This window comes from Marmota flaviventris, chromosome 7 (genome assembly GCF_047511675.1).
Source record: "Marmota flaviventris isolate mMarFla1 chromosome 7, mMarFla1.hap1, whole genome shotgun sequence".
NCBI lineage: Eukaryota > Metazoa > Chordata > Mammalia > Rodentia > Sciuridae > Marmota > Marmota flaviventris.
Window position 1 is genome coordinate 7,157,058 of NC_092504.1, and position 26,281 is coordinate 7,183,338.

General features: G+C 46.9%; 1 protein-coding gene across 1 annotated transcript in view; it reads right to left on the reverse strand.

The window, feature by feature from the left end:
- Positions 1 to 26,281, reverse strand: part of Clnk (cytokine dependent hematopoietic cell linker) — a 169,013-nt gene that overhangs the window by 53,838 nt on the left and 88,894 nt on the right. Inside the window, exons 5-8 of the mRNA XM_034635913.2 lie at positions 20,697 to 20,725; positions 9,773 to 9,810; positions 4,715 to 4,856; positions 2,912 to 3,018 (exon numbers count right to left, since the gene is read on the reverse strand). Coding sequence (XP_034491804.2) covers positions 2,912 to 3,018; positions 4,715 to 4,856; positions 9,773 to 9,810; positions 20,697 to 20,725 — 316 coding nt within the window. The remainder of the gene's footprint in view (positions 1 to 2,911; positions 3,019 to 4,714; positions 4,857 to 9,772; positions 9,811 to 20,696; positions 20,726 to 26,281) is intronic.

The window sequence follows — 26,281 nt, forward strand, 5'->3', positions numbered from 1 at the left end:
GCCCCCCAAACAGCAGCAGTCTGGGACAAGACTACTGTAGCCACCCCAGGAGTGGAGATAAGAACTGGCCTCTGTAAGAGTTATTGATGATCCGTTTCACAGATAGTTTAATGTCAACATGAAAGTACAAAAGAAGACTCCGCCCCTGGAAATGAGGTGGTAATGAAAAGATAATCTGCTTATCATAAAAACTTTGATGAGTCAAATAGTAATTATAAAAGTAAAACTCTCTTTATCTGAATGGAGGCTAAGACCTTGTTTAACTTAGAAGACAACCTCCCTCCTGGCCACATTTTCCCTCCTTCCTCTCCGGCCTTTTCTCTTTCTCCCACGATCTCCCTTGACTTCATGGAGTGAGACTGTGGTTCCACCTGCAAAGTAACCTAGCTAGAGGAAGAGGTTTGTTGGAATTGGAAGCTACGAAGATGACAGGAAGGAACGTAAAGTACTAAGAACAGAGTCTTAAATTTTGACAATTGTTTTAGAAAAGTCAAATGAGGATTATTCTTCCTAAGCAGCAACAACAAAAATTCCACCCACCGAGGGCTCATCTTTGTGCACACGGGATGGTCAAGGGCTGAGGTAAGGAAACTGAGCGCGTCCACTCCTGCACAGCGGGGCCAGGACTGTCGTCAGCCATGGGTCCCACCACTGTGGAGCTCTTTCTTCCCCAGACATGGGCTGTGCTTTACCAGAGTGTCCTGATGCCCTCCTGCCTATCAAACCGCCCCCGGGGGACCTGCCCCAGGTTCAGATCCTGCTGATGGTTGAGAACAGTGGTAGAAAAGTGGGGAACCTTGAAGACCAGACTGAGAAAATGTTCTTGGGAACAGACAGCAATATGGGCAGAGACTGGACTCTCCTTCCCGTGGAACAGCCTCCATTCTCCAAGACTCGTTCAGAAAAGGACTGCTCGTTTTCATCCACTTAGCCAGGATCTATAGAGAACCACTCACAGTATGGCAACCTGCCAGGTGCTGGGGCCAAAAGAGGCCCTGACCGTGACACCTCAGAGAAGGTGAGTAGCTGTCCAGAAGGCATGCAGCTTGCAAAATTGCCACTGTTCAACGATAATGTTCGTCTTGCAAGGTTATTTTAAGGATTATGCATCATTCATTCATTTAGTCTGATCTCTATTGAGGAAGGCTTTCCTTGAGGTCCTTTATCCTGCCTCAGTGATGTTTTTCAAAGCATGTTGCACTTGCCACAGAGCCTATCCATCACTCATTTCTTATGACGCCCCCTCCCCCTGGCATGTAAGTTTCATGAGCACAGGGGATCCGGTGTTCACTGAGGTGCCCCCGGCAGGCTGAAGAGCTCTGGAGTGGACATGTCCAGGGAGGCAGTGTCTTTGCTGCTGCTGTGCAGAACCTGGAGCAGGCCCCTCACGTCTCTTGCTGTCTCATTGGATAGGTCTTGTGAAAGTGGCATGGTTTGGCACAATGTGTACCTTCCTTTTCTTCTCTGTCGAGATTTGAATGTTTGTCCCTCTGAAGTTTGGGGTGGAATTGAATTGCCATGGGAGTAGTATTAAGAGGCAGATCATTAGGAGGTGATTGAGCTGTGTGGGCTCCGCCCTCCTGGGTGGACTCAGGCACTGTCTTGGGAGTGGGTTTGTCATCATGGGGTGAGGTCATTACAGAAAGGGGACTGTGGCCCCCTTCGCTTTCTCCCTCCACTGCACTCCCCCCCCCTTTGCCCTTCCACCATGGCCTGATACAGAATGAAAGCCCCTGCCAGATGCTGGCACCTTGACCTTCACTTCCCAGCTCCCAGACGGTGAGAAACAAGTTCTGTTCATTATCAATATCCAGTCTCAGATATTTTGCTACAGGTACACAAACAGATGGAGACATTGTTGGTATTAACAGAAGTCCCCAAGTCATAAACAATGTGAACATACAATGCACAAACTAAGAAAAAGTTATCAGTGAAATTCTTTCTTTTATAAAAAAACGATGATTAAAAAAGTAATATCCCATTTTGGTGTGAGGTCTAGAAATTGGACATTCCTGTACGTACAGGGCTTCTAGGGAGGTAAATTGAAACAAATTTTCAGGAAGAAAATTAAAAAAATTATGTCACAGAAATGTTTAACCCTCAATGGTTAAGAAGAAAAATTAAAAATTTTATAATGGGTATGAGATCTATAAAAATACTACTTCTGAGCCCTTGTTTATCAAACAGAAAATTTTCTCAATGTGAAAAAGAAGAGAAAACCAGGTATATATCATATACAACAAGCATTCTTTTGCATGAAATATAGCTGCATAGATATGCATCAAAATATTGTGGTCAATAACACTACAGCCCCAGGGGCGTGGGCGATGAGTAATCTATTTTATGCATTTCTTCATTAAGAAAATTAAATGTTAGCAAGCTTCTTATTAAAAATAAAAATCCATATACATTTCCATTTACAAAATACTTCCATAAAGTTATCTGTGGTAGTTTTCCAAACGGCCCTTGGAAGCAAGCTTGGCAGGGATGTTCATTCCTGTTTTGCACATGAGGTCAGAGAGGCTTGGAGAGGTGGTTGGACCACCCAGTGAGCAGTTCAGGAAACTGGGTGGAGACTCTGGGAAAAATGATGTGATGATTGGAAAGATTTGATTGTTAAGTCCTGGCTCCAAAGAAAGCAGGAGGATCAGATGAGATGTACGGGTAAGTCATGGCCTGATGCCTGGCTTACGGCAAACCTTCAACAAAAGCTAGTTCTTCCTTCCAGATGCTTCCATAGCACCAGGACCCTACCAGTCATGTGTCAGCTCCTTAACCCCTTGAACCTGTCCTGCTTGTTACCTAGAGAGATGCCTTGGGGACTTGGCTGGGGCCACTCTTCCCCTGGGCTCCCACCAGTTAGGAAGTACCCTGCTTGGGTTGGGGGTCCCATGGTCCAGCTTTTACTCACTTCTTCCAGCCTCGTCCACATGTTCCAGGATGGCCCCAGAGAGGGCAAAGAGGCCTTGGCGTGAATCGGAGGAGAAGTGTCCATCACACGCTTGAAGCAGCGCGTATCTGTGCAAAGAGGAAAAACAGCAAAGTCAGACCCTGCAGCTTACAGAATCTGTACACCTCTACAAACTCAGAATCATCACAACATAGGGATGAAGCATACCACCCGCCTTGACTTATCCCTTGAGGAGAGAGGTGCCAACAGGAGAAATTGCTCCTGGGGTTCACACAAATCCACGCTGAAGTCTGGGCTGGCTGTCCTTCATATTTCCATCCCCTGAGACAGGCTGCTAATCCTTCAATGGAACCGCCATTTGACCCAGCTATCTCATTCCTCAGCATCTATGCAAAGGACTTAAAATCAGCATACTACAGTGACTTGGCCATATCAATGTTTATAGCAGCCGAATTCACAATAGCTAAGCTATGGAACTAACCTAGGTGCCCTTCAACAGATGAATGGATAAAGAAAATGTGGCACATATACACAATGAAATATTACTCAGCCTTAAAGAAGAATGAAATTAAGACATTTGCCAGTAAATGAATGGAACTGAAACTATCATGCTAAGGGAAATACCCAATCCCCCCCAAAACCAAAGTCTGAATGTTCTCTCTGATATCCAGATGTTGACACACAAGGGGTGGGGGCAGGGAAGAATAGAAATTCACTGGATTAGACAAAGGGGAATGAAGGGAAGGAAGGGGGAGTGGGAATAAGAAAGACGTAGAATGAATCGGGCATAATTTGCCTACGTTCATATTTGAATGCATGACCAGTGAAACTCCACATGATGTACAACCACGAGAACAGGAAGTTGTATCCCATAAATGTATAATATGTCAAAATGCATTCTACTGTCATGAATTTAAAAAAAACAAAAACAAAAACCTATGCTCTGCCGCCCCTCTCCCTAGGTCCTTCCCCCCCACCACCCCAGCCCGGGGCCTCATTTGACAGACTATTGCATTCCTCTGTTCATCGTTTGTGCCAAGGGATGGGCTACCCTTTCTTTGGCCCTGTGACCAGATCAAATCTAAAATGGTAGCTGGAGCAATGCAGTTACTCAGTGAATGACTCTTCAGAAAATGAACAAAAGGTCATCATCATCATTGTTTTCAAGATGATTCTTTCCTAAAAAAGTCCATAGATCCACTTCAGCAAGCCAGGCCCTGAGGAACCCCACGGCCCCCCTTTCCTTTCCCAGGTGTGTTTTGCTAAGGTTGGAGAACCCTGGATGCTGCCCTGCGTGCCCCAGGGGGAGGAGGCCAAGGCAGGGTGAAGCTGGTCTTCCTCCTAGCGGGTGTGACTTCACGGCCATGCCCTGGAGGTCCTCCGAGGCTGCTCAGCCAAGCTAAAACCCCAGCTTTGACTCCTCTCCTTCGCCATGCCACCTCCATCTTAACTTCCCCGCGTGGCCCACGGCCCTGCCTGCCCACCTTCTGCCATGCTCCCAGGGCTCAGGAAGGGCCTCATCGTGAGAGTGACAGCAGACCGTTCGGGGCTTTGGCTGGTCCTCTAGTGGAAGCTCAATGTTCCCTTCACGTGATCTTCTACAAAACTGTTCTGTCATTACAAAACCCGTGTTTGATAGAGAAAGGGACTTCCAGATACGTGCTCCAGGTCACACAGCCGGGAAGCCAGGGAGGCAGGGTCTTAACTGAGGGTTGTTTACTTTAGACTCCGCCCCCTTATCCCTGCGTGCGGGGTACAGCAGTGCAGAGGAGCACCTTCAGGCTTGAGGCAGCCCCACGTTACCTGCATACTCGGACTCCTTGATAGGCCTGGCGGGCAGGATTTTCAATGATGGCCACACGTCCACCATCTGGAGCTCGGGGTCCTCATACTCATCCTCGCTGTGGTATTCTGTCACATCCGGGGCTGCAGCGAATTTCCTTTCCTAGGTAGGCAGCAACATTCCAGGGAGTCAAAGGAAGGGACAAGGCTGGAAGAGGGCAGAGGCTGCAGAGCTGGCTGGGAGGGACAGGGTTCCTTAGCTGCAACTTCACTGATAGAAAGGCCTGGGGTCTTAGGTAGGAATTTAATTCTTGTGACAGGCAGAATTCTAAAGACGTCCCTCAAATATTCTTATCTCGGACTATTCAATCAAATACCCACCTGGGTACTTTCGTGAAGGGACAGAACAGATTAGTTAGCTGACTTTAAAACCGGGAGTTGATCCTGGGTTACTTGGGTGACCCCATGTCATTATGTGAGCACTTAAACACAATGAGGGCTCCGATTCCCTGATGTGATGATTTTCTATATATTTAAAAAAATCCTAAAGGATTTACTAAAAATTATTGGAACTAATAAATCATTCAGAAAGTTATCAGACTGAATGACCAATTGGATATAAAATCCCATGTATGTGTATAAATTAGCAATAACAATTTTTATCTCTATAAACTAGCAATAATGATTTAAAAATCAAAATTAATAAAAATGACATTAACTATACCATCAAAAAGAATAAAATGCTCAAGAGTAAATTTAGCAAAAGAAGTAAAAAATGTTGGCACTAAAATTTGCAAAAATGTTGTTGGAAGTTGGAAAGACACAGGACTTAATATTGCGAAGATAGGAAGACTGACATACAGATTCATCAAAGTCCCCACCAAAACCTCAGTGGCTTTCTCATGCACCAAGGGCGGGGCACGTGAGTCCACAGCAAGAGGGCAGCCATCTGCGACCCAATGAGAGAGCACACCAGCCCTTTGGCACTTTGATTTTGGACTTCTGTTTTCCAGGACTGTGTGAAAATAACTTGTTCCAGCCACCAGTCTATGGCATTTTGTTATGGGGCTCCAAGCAGACTAACGTAGGCACATATCAAAGGCTCTGGGGCTGACACCTGGCAATGGCAGGAATGGGTACCAGTCCTCAGTAGATGTCCTCACATGTAACGGTCATCACAGTAGCTATGCACTGGGGTCTGGAGCCAGCATGGTACCTTGTGTGAGCAGGGTCATGACTAAATTCTTGATTTCTTCCACCACCACAGAGTGACCCAGGGATCATTCATCCTCCCTGGATCTCAGAACGATCAACATTTCCCTAAAACCAATGTTAGTCTTTATTTGTGCCTGAGAGAAGTTCAAGTGCCAAAGATGGGATTGAGCCCATCAATGCTGAAGTTTTGAAAGATCTAAACAGCATCACACAAAGTCAAAAACACAGGAAAACAGAAACAACTAGTTTCATGCACATCCCCCAATTTGGTCCTCAGAATAAAGAAATTTTATCTTTCTTTTAAAACTATGGAACCTGGCGTCAGTGACTTGCTAAAGCTGCACAGGTCACAGGTGCCATTGCCGGGCAGAAACAGAACTTTTTTTTTTACCATATCCACATTGGAACCCAGCACCAGAAATTCAAAATTTTTCTCCACCCCATAAATGAAGTGCAGAGTGTCCAGGACATTCCTTGGGTGGACTGCTACCCAGACAGGGCAGTGGGGACAGTGTGAGCCCAGGATGAGATGATGGTTCTGCAGGGAGAGTCATTTCTTCCCAGTCCCAGCCTCGCACCTCCACGTGGGCCACTGATCTCTCTGGACTCAGTGTTTTTACTCTCAAGGGCTGAAAATGTAAAGCTAAGTTGTTGCTTTATACCCTTAACTGTATTTGGGTTTCCCCCTTTTTTTTTTCCTTTCACACACAGTAGATTCTTTATATAAGATTGTTAAATAAGTGCCTAAAGTAATAGATTTTAACAAGGCTTAGGGTATAATTATTCCTATGTGTGTGATTTCAAAATTTTATTTATGCTATAATGTGTTGAGTTATAAAGGTATTTTTACTGGGATCCATTTCAAACCTATTTTTGAATCAGATGGCCACACACACACACACACACACACACAATTAAGTCACACAACATTGTAGAATAACTTTGCAATCAGAAGTGCCTTAAGAACCCTTGAGACTGACAATAGATAAAAATGGATAGATATGACTCATCCCCAATAAATCTCTCCTCTCTCTCTCTCTTTCTACAAAGAAACAGACCAAAATATTATATCCACCACTGGGGACAAAAGTCTGGAAAATCTGCTACATACTCTCTCAGTTTGGTTCTGGGTGGTTTCCTGCCACCTCCTGCCCCATGGTGTCTAGCCAAAGGGTCGGATGAAAAGTAGGTTCTTCTAATGGGTCCCAGATTTCCCCAAAGAGGCCACACCCACGGCCCTAACAGTGCACCTAGTGTCCTTCCAACAAAGTCCATCTGTGGGCTCCTGGAGGGGTCCCCTGCATGCTCCAGTGCAGAACTCAGTTCTATAGGCAGTTCCAGAGCCAAGGCAAAGTCGTGAACAGAGTGCGTGATGGTGGATGCCCAGTGGGGTCCCCAGGCCCTTGTGCTGTGAGAGCAGGGGGGAGCCAGCCTGCCTCCAACCACCTCCCTCTCTCCTCTTGGAGCCTCTAGCCCTTGCTAACTACTACGTGCTTAGGGTTTCATGTGCCTTCTAACAGGTGTAAACAGGGAAATCCAGGGGGGAGTTTATTGCAGGGAGGGACCTGGGATGAGACAGACTAGTGGAAGTTCCAGCTCTGCCTCCTTCCAGGGAGTTCTCTAAGCTCCTCAGGTGGTTACTAAAGAGTCTCAGGGCTCCACATCTATGCCTTTCCTGTCTTCCCCATCACAGAAGTTTGGTAAAGATGAGTTACGGAAGAGTCCAGTCTCCAGGTGAGCCGTGCTGCAGGAGGGACTCCCCAGGTCCCCAGGTGGGAGGTCCCCCGGGCTGCCTTGGCTCTGAGCATTTTTGAGGTAAGGATGCAGAGGGCAGCCTGAGCTTGTGCTCTCCATGGGACACCATAAGAAGTGGGCTGAGGGGTCTGTGGACCACCATCTTGACTTCCAGTTGCTGGCCCTTGTCTCCCACCACCTGCTCCCAGTGGAAGGCCGGCCTCGAGTCTTCCCTGAAGAGAGGACTCGGTCAACTTGTCAAGTTTAACAGAGCAAAGCACCCAGTGACAAGGGGCCCTGCAGTGACCTCCCAGCAGGAACGCGGTAGAAGAGAAGAGTCTGGCACCTGAAGGACAGAGGGTAAGCCACGGGACACAGAGATGGAGCAGGACCATTTTCACGGCAGCCTTGGGGCTGTGCCTCAGAGACTGGGCGTTGTCCCTCCTCCGTCTGTCTCCTCGCCTGGCGTGGGAGGGAAGGAGGGCTAGGACTAGGAAGTTCCTGGATGTGAAACCAAGTAAGAAGCTGGGTGACAGCGTGCCTTTGTGGCCGCTCTGTCGTACATCTAAACTGTGGTTTGCTTTCTGACTGTGGAGGCTTCTTGACCTTCCTCACTCAGATGCCCAGTCGGTAAACTGGAGACGACTAAGCCCACTTTACTTGGTCCTTAACTGAGGAGATGCCTATGAAGGCTCCACTTGGCATCTGCCCTATAAGGAGAGCTCAGTATCTGTTAGGAGGCTTCCGTCTCACTGATGTCTGGACTGGGCAGAGCCAGGGCCTAGGGCTGGGCAAGGCTTCTGGAAAGTGAAGTCCTGCAGACATGGTGGAGGGGCACAGAGCTGGGCTCTGGAACTGCATGGAAACTGAGTTCTTTGCTGGAGCACAGCAGGGGACCCCTTCGGGAGCCCACAGATGGACTTTATTGGAAGGACAACAGGTGCACTGTTAGGGCCATGGGTATGGCCTCTTTGGAGGAAATCTGGGGCCTGTTAGAAGAACCTGCTTTTCACCTAACCCTTTGGGTAGACTCCATGGGGACAGGTGGTGGCCGGAAGTCACCAAGAACTACAACTTTGTAGGTGTCAAAGGCTGACCAGACTTTCTTCCCCAGCGGTGGATATTTATATTTATTTTGATCTGTTTCTTTCTAGAAAGAGAGAGACACAGAAAGAGTGAAAGAGTGAAAGATTTGTTTGGGATGAGTCATATCTATCATTTTTTATCTATTATCTGTAAGTCTCAAGGGTTCTTAATTGCATGTCCAATATTAACTCTCCATGAGCCTCCTTATTTAAAAGAATATTGTGTGCTTGTGTGTGTGTGTGTGTGTGTGTGTCTCCTGGGTAGGGGTCCATTAGCCTGAATAAAAATTCTAAATAAGTACTTCAGAGTAACAAGTCAATGATTTTAGATGTAGATTTCACCTATATCTAAACATGTGTGAATATATAACTATTTAAATTATATGCATATATAATTTAACAATAAAATTACTTGTAATAGTAGATATTTGAGTTAATGTTCTAAATTTTAATCTTTTTTAGTTTTTAAAATTATTTGTAAATATTTCAAATGGCTTCATAAGTGGATATAAGACATTCCACTATTTCTGTGTTACTGAATATTTAGCTTGGTTCCAATGTGTTACCATTTAAAATATATTATTACAAAATATCAGTGAATGTGTTTAAATAGTAATCTGAAATTTAGGTTAGTTCCTTAGTTTATACTGTTAATCACACACAGAATTATTGGGTCAAAAATTGTGTGTTTTATATCATTTAGTTAATATTGGGAAATGGCTTCTAGAAAGTTTCTTTCAATTTAAAATTTCACAATGAACAAAGCGCCTTTTCCACAACACACTCATCAGTACAGTGTGTTGGTATCTTCACCTTTCTCAACCTTCACAATGATGTGAATTAAATTTTTAATCTTTATGCTATGACTGGGGAATTAGAACCTAGTTTTATACCCAAGGATTGAAGCGCACTTTTCCTTGCCAGGGAAGTAAGCCATTTGGAAAGTCTTCTTTCTCTTGTAAATTCATCAAATGACTTGAAAACAGCCCCTGGCTTTGTAGGCGTCAAAGGCTCACCCAACAGTTAGGGCAAGCAGTGGACTTACCCAGTGGGGAAGAGGCTCGCAGATAGCCTGGTCCTGGGCTGCGAGAAAACACAGCAGACGTTAGTCAAGCTCAGAACACGCGGAGGACGGGACCCTGTTCCCCAGAAATCTCCTGTTCCTCTCAGTTCACCTTGCTTTACGACATGCCCACATTTCCCTCGCTTCCTGCTGCTCTTGGAACAGGGGGATGGACAAGGGGAAAGACGGAAACTCAGAGGGGACTGTGGAGCAGGAAGGCCCGCTCGGCTCTTTCCACAGCAGGTGGAAATGCTCCCTGAAAGAGGCCCCACTGCCCCGCGAGCCCTGACTGAGTAGATAAGAATGAGGTCAGCTCCTCTCCCCCTCCTCTGTAGTGCAGCATGTTGTATTTACCAGGCTGCCCTCCTCCTCGGTCTCCTCCAATGCACCCAGAGTATTTCGAGGGCAGGGCTCATATTTATCCATTCATCTATCCCTAGCTCCAAGCACAAGTCCCCAGAGAAGCCTTGTGTTTTTGATAGGTGTTTGTTGAATAAATATGATTCAGTTGAGGTTTCTCAAATCTCACCTCCCTAATTTGGGCTCCTGTTATAAAAGATTGCCTGAGGTCCTGCAGCCCACTCAATATTCGGTTTTAAACTTGACCTTCAGGTTATGTAAACCTCCAAGGAACTGCTCATGTGAATGCAGATTCTTTTGGTTCCTCGTAGACCTAATTTCTCAATTGCATCGTAGTTTCGTACTGTATTAGTCTGTGATGAGCATAAAAGCAAGAGACGTTCTTAATCACATTCTCTTCATTAGCACACACATGAGATGTTTCTTGCAGGCCTCAGGACCAGAAACTATGAGGTTTGTAGCAACTGGCTTGCTTTGATTTAATGGAAAACATTATTTCTGTAAGAAATTACTTTTCCCTCCTTCCTTTGGCTGCAAAGATCTTCAGGGCAAACTCCTGCCCTTCATCGGGTGTTGCAGAAGACCATGGTGTGGCCCCTGTGACATCTTGCTTCCGCTTCATGATTTTCTTAAACTCTTGTCCTTTTACCCCGAATGCCCTTACCATGCCAAAACGTGAAGCACACAGCTGTGAGTTGTGTCAGAATGCCCACATCTTTTGTAGCCTCACTCATGAGAGTGTGCTCAGTGGAAGCACTGTTCCTTAGTATCTGCCCAGGACTCATGCATGGGGGAAGTGCTAACCAGCCCAGGACAGTCTCCCTGGGATAAAGAGCCAAGAGGAGCAGGGTCCTGTCTGCACCTGACCCCTGTCCTAGCCTATGGGGTGGTAAGAAGAGCAGCTGACACTACCCTGGGCCATGACTGACAGCTTCCTGACCCAGCACAATTACGTCCCCACTGAGATCCCTGGCAGAGAAGTCACAAGTTTCCCAGCTCTTCAGAGTAGCAATTTGTACTTTCTAGTGAATTGAATTAAATCAATCAGGACAGTCATTCAGGGCCAGCTGGCCCGGAAGGAGCAAATGAGCAGAGAACTACTAGGGATCTGCTCTGGCCCTCCTCATCCAGGAAAGCAGCTCCTCCGTCTAATTCAGGGTAAAGTCTGACTTCATGTTGGGACATTGGCTTGAAGAGTGTGGTCATTTGCTGACATCCCCAGGGGGCTCTGTGGGCTCTCTTTTCTCACCCAAGGCCAGCGTTCTGGTCTGAGACTCTCTTGGATTCCCCAAATATGCTTCATACCCCTTGTCATCCTGTACCCACCCACCTGGTGTCCTCAACCCTCCCGCCTCCCCGTTGCTTCCCAAACGCTGTGTCCTTTGAGATCCGCTGTCCCTGACTCCCCCCGGGCATCCCTCAGGCCACCTTAACCTCACTGAATTGTTAAAGCACTTATTTTCTGTCCCTCTCACCAGGACACTTAAATTAAAATAGGCAGCCTTTGAAGACTTGTTTGGTGCATGTATACCCTTTCTTTAGAGAAGGGCTTGTCTTTTATCTTTCTCTCCCAGAATACATCTCTATGTTCCCCATCAGTACAGAGTTTTGATATACGATTCTAAGCGGCGTTCCAGAACTTTGCATTCATTCATCTCACCCACCACCACAGCATACAGTCCAGATTCCACGCGTGGTCCAAGAGCCCTGGTCTCCTCATCATACCTGCCGGTCTCTTTGACAAAGCTTCTCTGCTGAACCAAGCTCCAGGCTAGCTCCTCTAGTCTCAGTTGGGTCCTGGCTCCTGGACTTCTGTGTTTGCTTTAGCATTGTTCAATTTCAGCAAAATCTTCCAAAGTCAGTGTAGCCAGGATCCACCCCCCTCCATGTTTGTTCACCTTCCATATCTCACTGGGCTCCCCATCCTCCACCACTGCCCTCTGGGGTTGCCTGCTCCCCCTGGCCTGCCTCCAGCATGATCCTGTGGGGTCAGGTTAGCCCAAAGTCTCCTCATCTCTGATGTTTCCTTTCAGTAATTTTGCATCCTGTGACTCCACCCTGCTCCTAGGCTATATATCCCCACTTTTCCTGTATTCCGAGTTGAGCCCATCTTTTTCCTCCACTGCAGTAGACCCTGTGCCCTTCCCCTCCATCTGGAATAAGCTCAGTCTCACTCTTCTTTAAGGACATTGTGAAATTGTTTCTTCAATGCTTTCTCCCCTTTGAACTCTAGTGAGCGCCCCAGTGTGCTCACCAGACCCATTTCCTTTTCCCATGGGCACCAGGCTCCTGAGTACTTCCCAGTGCCCTCTGTGTTGGATGAGCATGGCAACCAGGATGTGCTGGGTGTGACTGGTTCCATCCAGGCTGGCCCTCTGGACCTGCATGCTCTTGCTTTGCCTTAGCCAGTGGATGCCAGTGGATGCCCATGGCCCCTGGGGATAATAGAAGCCATTGAGTAAAAGTGAGTTAATGTTTGGAAAAAGACTTTCTTCCGTCCATCCTCCCTGGATTGTGATGTGAGAAGTAAACTCTGTTCTATTTCACCACTAAAAATTTTATGGTTTATTCATTATAGATATTACTCCTGCCCAATTAAAACCTCCTTTTTAGTTTCTCTATACCATCTAGGAACAAAGCCAATCAACAAATTATAAGCTAGACTGGTTCCTGCTTCCCCCAAGGCTGAGGCAAGATTTTAGACTCTTGATTAGTCCTGTCACCCAGCATATTGCAGAGACCAGCATATGGTATGTGCTCGGTGGGTGAACAGCTGTATCAGAGGCAGCACAGGTACAGGGGAAGCCCAGGACCAGCCCATGGTAGGATCTTAAGTAGATGCTGGTATTAGCTTTTAGTTGCTGTGATAAAATATCAGAGGAAAACAAAGGAGTAAAGATGTCTTTTGGCTCACATCTCAGAGGTTTCAGTTCATGGTTGGTTAGCTCCATTGTTTCTGGGCCTGGACTTAGGTGGAACATCATGGTGGGAGGTATGGGGGACCAAAGCTGCCTCCTCGCAGCTGGGAACCAGAGAGAGAGAGAGAGAGAGAGAGAGAGAGAGAGAGAGAGAGAGAGAGAGAGAGAGAGAGAGGCAGGCCAGGGAGAAGATATATCCTGATATACCTTTCCAGGGCACATGGCACATACCCAGTGACTTACTTCCTCCAACTGGCCCTACATCCTACAGTTTCCATTGCCTTCCAATAATGCCATCAAATTATAAATCTATCAGTAGATTAATTCATTGATGATGTCAAAGCTCTCATGATCCAACCACTTTTCAGGAGTCCCACCTCTGAACACGGCTGCACTGGGGACCAGGCTTTTAATATGGCCAACGTTTCAGATCTAAACCATAACAACTTTGGTCTCCTTCATTGCTAAGTGAACTTGAACCTGACCCTTCCTCTTGCTGGACCTCAGATTCCTACCAAAGTGGCCCACTCCAAACTCATTCGGGACTTTGCATCTTCCTGCACCTGAAGGATAAGTTGGTGCTATAGTTTGGATCTTGACTGTCCCTCAAAGGGCTATGTACTAAAGGCTTAGTCACCAAACTGTAGTACTGTTGGGAGGTGGTGGAATCTTTTAGAAGTGGGCCCTAGTGGGAGGAAGTTATGTCATTCGGGGTGCACCCTTGAAGGGGACATTGGGACCCTGGCCCCTTCCTGTCCCTGATGAGGTGAGCAGCTTTACTCCACTGTGGGTTTCCGTCATGAGGTGCTGCCTCACTGTGGGCTGGGAAGCAATGAGCCATCTGACTATGGACTGAGACCTCTGAAACTCTAAGCCTAAGTAAACCTCTCCTCCCTGTAAGTTGGTTATCTCAGGTATTTCAGTCACAGTGATGGCAGGCTGACTAATACAGTTGGCTTCTTAATGAGAGTCACTTTCTAAAAAGCAAAAGGAAACTGCTCAGGAGCTTTTAACATCAGCCCCGGAAGAGTTATGGTTCTGTCGTGTGGGTCTGTGGAGAGCCATCCATCACCCACAGGCACCAAACAGCTCCGCAGAACAACTGACTGCAGCGCGCCCCTCAAGGAAACATCTTTCTACAAATAACAACATTCCTTTGAAAGTTATTTCCCAGAGGGAAGTGAAGATGAATATGTGTGGTCTAAAGCCCAGGGGTACGCAGACAGGCAGAAGGCAATCACCCCAGCCCTGTAGCCATCCACCTGGACACGGTTCCCATGCCTACAGGAGCAGAGCCCCAAGACCAAGGCACATGGCCAATGCCCCTTGAGCTGCACTTCCCCACCATGGCTCCGGACTCTCCTTGGTAAAGAAGAAAGCCAGAAAACCTTGATCCAGGCCAAACCCGGGGAAGCAGAGCAGGTTTTACACCAGCTCCCACAATGCTGTTCATTCACCCGAAGTCAGAACCAGTGACCTCAGAGTGCCACCCTTTTTCAGAGACACCTTGGCCACTTAAGTTAGAAATGGAGCCTCAAGACTGGAGTGGCAAGGCTGGTGCCATGGCCCACACCTTCGCTTGGTGGCTTCACAGGGACACCTGTCCAGCTGAGCCCCAGGTGCAGCTGCATGGGCCACTCCCATTCCAAGGATACTACAGGCTGCGAATTCCCCAGCAGGCCCAGGATGAGGGCAGGCTCCCTGTGTGAGAAGAGACGTCAAGGCAGGACCTTCAGGGTTCTGACCATCCTGTCTCTTTAGGAGGTGAACTTGGCAGATTTCTCGGATCTTTTCTAGCTGGACAGGTTTCCCAAGCAAAACCAGCTTCTATTTTCATTTCATTTATGAGAGACAGCTCGGGAGAGCAGAGAGGAGGGACAGGGACGGGGACACTGAGAGCTGGCTCCAACTCCACAGGCATCCATCAGGACATACTCCCAAATGTGTGGTCAGCAATCTTTCCACCCATCTCTAAGGAGTCCATGCAGGACAGCTGTCTCTCCCTGTGTCTCTGCTCCTTGTCTTCTCAGGTGCTGGGCAGCTGGCCATGCCAAGTCCGCATGGCGTGTCTGCCTTATAGCTCCATGAGGCCCTGAGTCTGGACATGGGATCTAGGCACAGAATCAACTCACAATTTCCAAGAAACTTTCTAAAGTTGCTATGCATGTTCTGTTTCTTCTTTCTCTTTTCTTCCTCCACCCTGCTCCATGGAGCATAGAACTGACTATTTTAGTCTGTAGGACTGAGGCCAATACAGAGGGAGGAGGAAGACGGGAGGAGCCCAGTCTCTGAAGACATCCAGAGGCAGAGCTGCCCACTGGCCTTGGACGGCTAACTTGGAATACAATAAACACCTCCTGAGGTTAAGCCCTGAGGACATTTTTTCTATGTCTCTTAGTCTTTAATGCTTTATCTCCTCATGGGGGCCAGCTTTGGAGTTCACCGGTAGTGGAGTGGAGTCTCTGATCAAAGGCAAGAGGAAGGCAAGGTGTGTTTCATGACAGCGGAATGACAAGTTCTAGCTTCCAACCCTGGCCGCCACGTTCTGACCAAGTGGCCCCAGGCACACGCCACCCTGGTAAGCCTTGTTAACTACTGTCACCCTGTGGAATGGGTATAACAGTGTCTACCCCAAGGAGCTGCTGGAAAGTTCCGCCCATGGCAAGGAGGTAGAAAATCGGCTCACAGTTTCTGGAGGGTATCTCCCCGGCTCAGTGCCCACAAACGAGATGCTGTGTTCTGGGTTTGTCTTTTCAAGTTCGATTTCGTGACCACATTTTTCTCACTCAGTTTAAGTTGTTAACACTGGTTTCAGCTCTGTTGCAGGAACTTGTTCACTACCTTTTGGTCGTTTTTAAGTAGAATTTTTTCAGCATTGGGCTCTGCTGACATCCACCTGGCTCTCCTTCACAAGGGTTCTTCAAGCCTTGCTCCCTTTTGGCTGTGGGGCTCAGGTCACCAGGGGGTGACCTCTCAGTGAGAGGCGAAAGCCTGATTTCTCTAACAACATCCCAGGTGCATCCCGATGGCTCAAAGTTCTACTTCACTGATTTCTTTCCAACCCATCTGACATTTCTGGGGCTCAGTTTACCTTATCTACAGTGGGAATAAAGGCAAATAAGTTAGACAAGGTCACGAAATGCCTGGCGAGTACCGGAGACTCGGTGTATGCTAATTGCTTTCATTTCCCTCACCCTGGGTCTTAGGACTTGCTGGTGGTATGAGAGAACCAGCGTGCAAGTTTGGGGCTGTGGTCTCACAACCCTGGTCTCCTATTGGTACCATTGCCAGTTTGTTTTTGCCTTGGAGAAGCTGGCAGGTACTTCAGATGCTATAAGACAGAGGGCAGCAAGTTGACTAGTGTGGCAGAAATGTGAGAGTCCACACCCCTTCCCTGACAGGAACTGAGAGAATCCTCAGGTCAGCCTCTATCCATGTTTGATGGAGAGGCAGGAACAACCTTCTTTACATTCCTTCCCATTACCTCTGAGTAAAGGGTTAGGAGGTGCAGGGGGCTTGACTCCATGGCTCATGCTGGCCAAGAAGGTAGAAAAGAAAGGGGGGGCGGGTAGAAGGAAGGGAAGAGAGAGAAACAGAGACAAAATAGATGTAAGTTATGCATTACTTGATGGTAGCTATGTTCTGAGACATGCATCATTAGGCGACTTTGTTATGTGAATGTCACCAAGTGCACTTACACAGACCTGAATGGCCGAGGTGAATCACTCCACGGGGTCCTTGATGCCAGCAAGAGCCCCAGTGAGCATGAGATGTGAGACTGCTGCCAGCAAACACGCATCCTGTTTTACAGTGCACCTTTTTATAAGCAGGAGTACTCCAGAATGTTGATACAAAGTATGGTATGATAAACACATAAAGAAGCAACATAGTTTATCACTACTATCAAGTATTATATGCTGTACGTAATTGTATGTGCTGTGTTTGCAAGACTGGCAGTGGGGTACGTTTGTTCAAACCAGCTTCAGCACAAATATGTAATACTTGATGCACAACATCACAGTGGCACCAGGTGATAGGAATTTTTCAGCTCTGTTGAAGTCTTATGGGGTGACCATCACGTATGTGGTCTTTATGTGGTGCATGATTGTATATGAGAGTCTATATGTTTCCTGTCTCTCTGAAGACAGAAACTCAGTCATTTAGCTTTCTTGGCATTTCCATTTTATTCACTGAACCACACTTCCCTGATCTGAGATTGTGAGTTGATAATTCCAAGTCATAGATAGCTACAGTAGAAACAGTAACTGGGAGTTTGAACAAGAGGCCTATCGTTCTCATTAGGTGGCCCTTGGAAGTTCACTTGCCTTTTCTAGAGCTTGATTTCCTCATTTGCAAAGCATTTACTACAACCCAAGGCCAGCTGAGTCCTTGGGATCTTACCTTTTCATTTTTATTAAACAAAAAAATCTCCCAACGCTGGCTTTTGTGTTTGTCACACTATGGACCTACTGCCACCTGGCTGAATGGAGGGTTGATAGTGAACAGGACAAGACAAACCTTACATGCTGTTACTCAGCTTTAATGAACGGGAGGAGCCTCCCTCCCACTCCTTGGTGCCTTCAGAAACCCAGATGGGACGTGAGATGGTCCTTGGCTAGCTAATTGACAGCAGCTTTCTGGTGGGGACAGTCTTGAGATCTTTCTGGTTGGTCCCACCCTGCCTTTTGTTCCTTATGGGGCCTCAGACAGTGATTCTCAATAGAACATCCTGGAACTACCTGAATTCATCATCTTGGTGACACGAGGCTGCCCTGGCCTCACTCTAGGCCCGGGATTGACAGTAGGCATTTTAATTCTGTGACTCCAACATTCACTGGCTTTGGAGTTGATGACATTCCTTGGGTTTGCCGGTCTTGGGCTGATTTGGAACTCTAGCTTGTGCTGAAAAGAACGTGGTGACTCCTTAGCCCTTCAATTCGGCTGTTCACTTCTGGATTTGTTTCTGTCCACCCACGTTCCGCACATCCTGGACAGGACCAGGTGGACTGTCCTCTGCTCCCTCACTCCAGATGCTGAAGGATCTGCGAGGCACCAGCAGGGGGCACTGGATGCTCACTATTCTGTACCTGCCTTTCCTCCACCAATCCTAAAATCCTTACTAATTTTTCTTTTAAAAGTGGGAAAAAATCAGCCTTGAAGACTTCTTTCCTTAGAAAACTAGAAAAAAAAATCAAATGTTCCTGGACAAAATGAAATTTCTTGTCTTTTTAATCAAATCAGCCAAAGTCTATCTTTTTCAGGGTTTTTATTGCATAGGGTGACCTACGACAGAAGGACCCACTTTCTAAATAAGGCTATCTTCTCCGATTTTATTCTTCACTCAGTGGGAGGAGAAAAACTCATGAGTTTATTTTATGGAAAAATATAGCTATTTTCTCTCTGTATAAGCCTCTGAGAAGGTATTGACATTGACGGATTGCCCAAGTCTGAATATGTGTCTGTCTTTTACAGGCCTGGAGAATTTTTTTTTCCTAAGAATTTATATCTTGATAGATTGTTTCTAGTATACAAAATATATGTGACTGTAGAAAAATTGTAAGGCACACATATGCAAAAAAGAATAAAAATCACTACCGTGTCCACACCAAGACAGCCACTATAAATATTTGATTGTAGCCACGTCTGTCCCCTAGCTCTAGTGTGTGCATACATGATCACATGGTTTATGTTGTTTTCTACAAAATAACATGCTATCAACATCAACATATCCATGCTAATGGGCATGCTTCAACATCATCATTTTATTTTTTTTCAGTGCTGGGATTAAGTCCAGGGCCTGGTGAATGCTAGGCAAGCTCTCTACCACTGAGCAACACCCCGAAGCCCAACATCATCATTTTAAATGACTACAAAGCAATTTCTTGTATGGATGGCCAGCCATATTTTTAACTAATCCTATGATTAAAAAATTGAGAACAACTTTAAGTATCTGAGATTGTTATAAATGTCTCTGAGATGGACAGCCTCTTCTTTAACTTTTTGAGGCTTTGATCTGTTCTTTTCCTTGCTTGTGTTTCTAGATTATTGTTAGTGGAATGCAGCCTCCACCTGGCAGTGTTTCTCCACCTGGAGGGGGGTGGGGAGCAAGCTGGACCTTGAGAGGTAGGTAGGTAGGTACACTGGCTGCTCCACTCCACCTGCCTGGGCTCTGAGATGCCCGCCAATGTATCAGAAAGGCAGCTGAATTCACTGGGCCCCTTAGGATTTTCTCCAGTTCCCTCTGGGTCTCGAGTGGATGGTGGAAAGGATGAGAGGTGGCAAGAAGGTGGTATATTTGAGACCAAAAGGCCTCTGGTACAACTTGGAAGTACCTACCTAAGAGAGCACACTCCTCCTCAGTCCTGAGTGGGAAGTTTATTAGGAACATTTTCTATAGGTGGGGTTAGGGTGGGGTGCTCAAGCCCTAAGTAAACTCACACTCTGATTTAGCTCTGTTTTTGCCAGATTCTCTTTGAATACATGTTGAGGGCCCGGTTCAGACCTCAACGTGCTCCATAAGGAAATGTTCCAATTGCTTGCCCTGATCCCATCACCTCTCTGCACGCTCCTTCTAGACCCTCACTGACTCCTTCTGTCTCCTTCTGGTCACCATGTCTAACCACCTGCTCTCTAGAGAAGTTCAATGGGACTTTCCCTGAAATAATCACCCTCCAAGACAACCTTACATGCTGTTACTCACACTTTAATGGCTTCCACTAAGGGCCTAATGCCAGGAAATTGGCTCTGAAGAGAGATACAGGAGAAACATAAAATGTGGTTTCTGAATCACTTCGACCCTCGTTTCTGGGTAAACCTAAGATATAGTGTTTAGTTGAATGAACACCATTGAGCACCCACAATCCTGGTGCTTAGGCAGATTTAGACCCACTTCACAGATGAGGGAGTTCAGTCTCAGAGCGATGCGCACTCCATCCATCCAAGGCTGACAGCTAATTAGTGGAGAGCCAGGATCCGGCACCACCCCCCATCTGCCAGCTTACAGGGCTTGTGAGAGTCACAGACCAGCTGTACCCTGGAGGGAAAGACTTCAAGCAGCTAAGAGCATGTAAAACAGGCCAACAGTTTTATTGAATAAAAACAGCTATCAAGAGGCAGAGTCCAACTTCCCTTCCTGGAAGTGCGGTTGACTTTAACGACTTGCTCGTAATCAACAGAGTGTGTTGGAAATGATGCTATGTGACTTCTGAGGCCAGGTCAGAAGCCACTTACAGCTTCGGTCTTGTCACTTGGGATGCTTGCTGTCTGACTTTTCCGTCTTGGGATACTCCCTCTCAACACTGCTCACTGCTCTCCTGAACGCATGTTGATAAGGTCCACCCAAGCCCAAGGTGCAGCCTTCGTCATCCAGGCCCACCCACCAGCCCACTGAAGAAGCCCCAGCAGACTGAGCCTTCCCACTGGAGGCGCAAACGTTAAGGAGTCTGCAGAGAGCCTTTGCCCCTGTTCACTGTCCAGAGTCCTGAACTGCAAAGCCCATGAGCACAATAAAGGGTTGTTAGTTTCTCTGCCACATAAAGAATGAAAACCAGAGAGGAGTGGAAAAGCAGCCCGACAGACAGACCCAGGCTGACCTTCCCAGAGCTTAGGAGGAAGAGGACCTGACTCACCTGTGGTCCTGTGGAGGTGAGGCCATGACCTAGGGCAGAAAAGAGAACCAATGTCAGTGTCTGGCACCAAGCTCCCTGACCTCTCCCAAAGGGCTGTCATCAGAGGCCATCTGACAAGTCATCCCATGAAAAGGCTTTATGTTTGTGTGACTATAGGCTGGAAGAGACACTAGGGAAAATGTGGAAAATAGAAAAAGGCATATAGGAAAAAAACACATTTTTGTTGATTCTCATGTACATATGTGTATGTGTATGTGAAGATGTTCACACACATCTAAACATAAACATATATGTATATATGTATATAAAATAATATAGAAGAATGCACAGGATCTTAGCCAGGTGCAGTGGCACACATCTGTAATCTCAGTTTCTTGGGAAGCTGAGGCAGGAGGATCAAAAGTTTGAGGTCAGCCTCAGTAACTTAGACCATGCCTCACAAAAACAGAAAGAAGTGGAGATGTGGCTCAGTGGTAAGGTGCCCTTGAGTTCAAGCCCAGGTCCATTTTTTTTTTCTAAGAATGCAGGGTCTTGATGTTACAGATATATTCTCTTTCAGTGTTATTCAAAACCATGATATTTATCAGTCCTATGATATTTTGGAAGAGGATTTAGTTCTCGCTGTTTTTGACTATTGTAAATACCATCGCCATGTGTGCTCATTCTTGCATTTTTAATCTCATCTCTGAATATTCCCAGGGGCAGACTTCAATCTAGTGCAGTGAACGGGCCACATAGCGTGGACATTTGAGGCTCCTTGTTGCAAGATACTCGTCTGCTTCTGAATGGGTTTTGTCAGTTCATAATGCTTTAGTCTTATCCACAGAATATTAAATGACCATCTCACTGTGTCTCACCACCATTAAGTCCATATTTTAAAACCATTTGCTTCCTTGGCCCTTGGGTCCTTATTTTAATTCCTTGAATACTAGTGAGATTGAATGACTTTTTCAAATGTTTTGGGCCGCATGGTGTCCTCCTTGGTAAATTCTCCGTCAGGCCTTGGACTTTCCAGCAAGGGCTCTGCAGATCACCATGCTCTCCCCTGGACAGTGTGCCTTTGGAAGCAGCCTCATCCTAGACTTCACAGATTTGAAAAGCCTAGAGGCAGTGGAAAGCTCCGGAGGATATGGCTTCCGTGGTCCAATTTGTTTGTGCCTTTGGTAATCCCTGGTCTTTGCAGTGCACATTTCCTCTGAGGCTCACCAAGTGCGTCACAGGAACAATTAATTGAGCATCGCAACACACGTTGAGTGTAAATATTTATGAGGCCTGTTTGGTGGTTAGGATGTTGGGCACAGAGTAGTTAAGTGGTGAGGCCACGGTCCATGAATCCAGCTCACAGCCTACCCTGATGCTTTCTCTTCACCAGTTTCATCCTCAAAATAACCTTGTGGGGTACCTGTGACTGCTCCACTTTACAGAATGGGAAATAGGACATTCATAGGGCTTCACATTGCCTCATCCAGGGAGCCCTAAGAGCCAGGGATTGGCCGCCAGCCTGTCTGTTCTCCTGCGTCGCTGTCCCCTCACCCCCAGCCTGTGGGAAGTGGCGAGTCATGCTCTGGAGTCCCCGTGCATCTGCGTCCTCAGAGCCCTTGTGGTTAGCAGCTGGCACCCTTTCAAGTTGCGTGAGATCTTGCAGAAATTAACAGTAAATCAGCCAGGGAGGAGTAAATCATTTACTTGGGGCCTGTGAGCTCTCTCTCGACACCTCAGACATATGGCCTCTTCTCTGACATCCTGGTCTTTGATTAAGGCCTCAAAAAGGCTCTTAGACTTGAAACTCAGACATGCAGATCAGAAAGGACATGCTTTTGTGATGTGTACTGTGAGCTCACTGTAAGTGTGGCTTGACATTCCATTGATGGAAGGCAGTGATTCCAGCTCAGGCTGCTTGTGAGGCTGAGCCCCGGGACTCGGAATACAAGGCAAGCTCCTCCAGAGAGTCTAGAATGAACTTGGGCTTTGACATTGACCTTCTTCTGACCTGGCTTACCTGGGTTTCCGAAGCAAAAGCATGTTAGAGATAATGCGATCTAATCTGTTGGTTTTACAGGGGGGAGAACTGGGCCCAGTACTGCTGGCAGGCTCCCCTGACCAGAGTCTGGGACGTGGAGCTGAAGTCCTGTGACATCCAGACACAGCAGAACAGAGGGAAGAGAAAAGAACATGGCTACAACATGGACCTCTGCATTTCTGTCTGGACACGGATCTAGGCTCATCTAGGTTCAACTCCAGCTAGTAGGCTTTTTTTTTTTTTTTTTTTTTTTTAATAAGCCAGTTTGAACTATTTATATTGATTTTCACAATCCCCCTAATTCGATATTCTTTAAAAAATTTTTGACATATGAAAATCTGTAATTAGTTAATATGTACAATTTGATGAGTTTGGAGATATAACCGTGAATGGATAAATACTATAGAATATCATTTTTTAAAAAAAATCTAAAATCAACTCATAGAAGCAGAGGGGAAGGGTGGTGGCCCAGGGAGAGGGGAAGAGTCAAAGGCCCCAAATTTTGATTATGATAGACCAACAGGTCGTGGGCAGCGTTCTGGGCAGCACAGTGCATAGCTGACAAGACAGGCCCCAAATTTTGCTCCTAAAGTAGATTATGTGCAATAATAATAATAATAATAATAATAATAATAATAATAATAAGTTGAGAGGGAAAGAAAGTTTAAGAGGTTATAGATAGGTTTATGGCACAGATTCCACCTGACAGACACTTATAGTTCTACTTTGGCAGATGCAACCAGACTTTACAGATTTGAGGAATAGGTAAAAAGGTGCAGTGAACAGTTTGGTCCCCTCCACGATGCTTAGTGTTTACAAGCCTATAGCAGCAGCTTAGACTGCAGAGTTGATGTCTGGAGCTTCCTCCCGTTTGCTGAAGCCATCTGAAAGTGGCTTATCTGATCTGCTCTGCCTCTCTGCGGGGCCCCCAAAGTGGTGGTGCTCATTCATATGTCATATCCTCTGGGATTATGCACCCCGGGGCTCTCCGTGCGTCAGTACAAGCCAAGTGAATTAGCAGAGGAAGCATCAGCAAAACAGGGAACAGGGTTGTTATTCCAGCTGAGCCCGCTGCTGTGAGCCAGAGAGCTGGAGAAACAAGGGGGGAGGGAGAGGAGCAAGACTGGAACCATAGCCTGGGGCCTGGGGAAGAGGGCGTCTGCATGTCACGGTGCTGTCTGGCTGGTGAGTGGACATCATCTTGACACCGCAGCTGACAAGCTATCTGTAAAGGCTCTTTGCAGCTTGACAGCCCAGAGTGATGAATGAACGGTGCTGCTAGCGAACTTCATGGGGATTTGATGTGTCCTCTCCATGCTCCAGCAAGGCCATCGTGGTAGCAAGCTGCCTCTTGCAGGGAATTATAAGATGTGCCCCAGCTCCCTTTTGTCAACAACATCAGTAACAGCCATGTGCAAATGGGCCACAGCTGGATGGTGTCCTAGCACCCTGCTTCCTTTGGCACCTGGGTTAGAGTGAGCAGGTCTTCTTTCCTCTGCATTTCTGGTGTGTACAGACAGGTGTCAATGTCGTGCCAGGGGAGTTCAGTGCATATGAAATGAACAAAGCTGACCTCTCTGCCCAGGTCTGTGGTTTTCAATTTTTAAGGCTCATTACAAAGACAGATTTTTAATTCTGAATTATTTTAAAATTTTAATACTTTTAAATAATTTAATACATTTAATGATTTTTAATTTTTAAAGACTAGTAAAGTAAACATGGCTCTCCCCCTATCTCTCTCGCCTTGGCCAGGAAGAATTGCCTCGGATGACGCAGGCAGGGTGTACTTGCCTTCTACTGATCCATAGGAACAGAGTTTGGGTGGCGTGTTATTCCTGTCCCATAGAGACGGCACTCGGTCCCGTCTCCAGGGTCAAGTTCCTGGCATGGAGACTAATAACTCATTGCCCCCTCGAGTACGGTGTGTACAGTCCCCTCTGGATCTCTCCAGGTACCAAATGCTAGTCCAGAATTCAGCAGCAAACCCTTGAGAATGATCCAGGTGATTCACCCTGCCAGGCTTCCCGGCTCCCAACCCTCCAAGATGAACTGCTTAGCTCCACATCTCGTTTTAAGCTCTACCTCTGAAATTAAAAGGCTACTCCAGAATAAAGACAATTGATATTTCTCAGAGTCATTTTAAATACAGAGAGAAATGAAGAAAAATGTAAAATTTCCCTCTTCCCTTTGTTTGAATGTCCTCACTGCATTGGGAACTGAGTGCTCTCTAAAAGGCCTTTCACACAAGCCTCATGGCAGTTCTTGGTGGGCAGCATCTTTATCTCCATTTTAGGGCTCTTTTCTGGTGCCAAATGGAGCATTGAAGACATCAACTCACTCTTCTGTTTTGCAGATGGACTGACTGTGGTCAGCCCCCTGAGGAGCCACGGGTGCTGTGTGGTCACAGCCCTCCTGCCTGATGATAGGACCCACTGGCTACAGTCTCCATGCTCAGAGGGGGGAATTCGCAGGGGAAACTCAGGACTCAGATCTGGACATGCAGTGTGCCCTGAGAACAGGGCACCTGGAGGGCCACGTTAGCAGGCCAGTGTCATCAGGGGCCATGTGAAGCTTTGCCAGGCATGTGAATAAAGGGCGCTCAAGCTGCAGCTCAGAAAGGTCACATGGGATCACACAGGATTGATTGGAGAGGGAAGAACGGGGCTTATGGTAGACCAGAGAACAGGGCAAGGTGGAGGGCTTTCCTTGCTTCCCACGTGGCACCAAAGCCACCTCTCACCCCTGGGCAGGTCCCTGGCACCTGTCAGATGGAACTCACACTCTACAACTACAAGAGCACAGCTTGAATTTTGATTTCCTACACTGGTTTTCCTGCTCCTAACAGGGAGACCAGAGGCGTGCGTGCCTGGGACGTGGCCCGTGTGCACAAGCATGTTGCCGAATGAGCACGGGTGAGCTGGTGCTGGGTGAGGGGTGAAAACCACAAGCACGTGCCCAGGGAAGCATGGACCAGCCACCCGAATGAAAGATGGACTAGAGAAGCACTGCTGGCCTAGTCTGGGTCTGCACTCAGACCTGTCCTATCCCAACAAGCCACTGAGCATCCACGTGTGGTAGGACTCCTCATGAATGCACAATTACTCTGCAATTCCCCTGGAGCAGCTTCTACATGTTTGTTCCATGTTGGAGACTGGACAGCATCTCCGACCCCACGTTACTTTGGAGCAGATGAAACTCATCCCCAGGTGGAGTAGAGCCAAGTCTCATATTTAATAAGTGGATAAATGGGTCCATTCCTTCTTAAGGGCATCCCTGATTAGTTTCAAGAAATTTTTAAATAGACACATAAAAATTGTACACACTATGGATGTTTTGATATATGTGTACATTGTATAGTGTTCAAGTCAAGAATTCTTTTCTCTATTTTATATTTATAAAAAATATTTAGGGCATGCAAACACCCGTAGGGGCCGTGGAGAGAACACTGAAAGTATTTGGTGTCCCTCATGGCTGTGGTGGCTCACACCCTGGGTCCTCTTGGCTGGCGGAGGCCCAGCCTGTTCCCATCTCCTGGGAACCTGCCCTGCCAGAGCTATCTGGACTC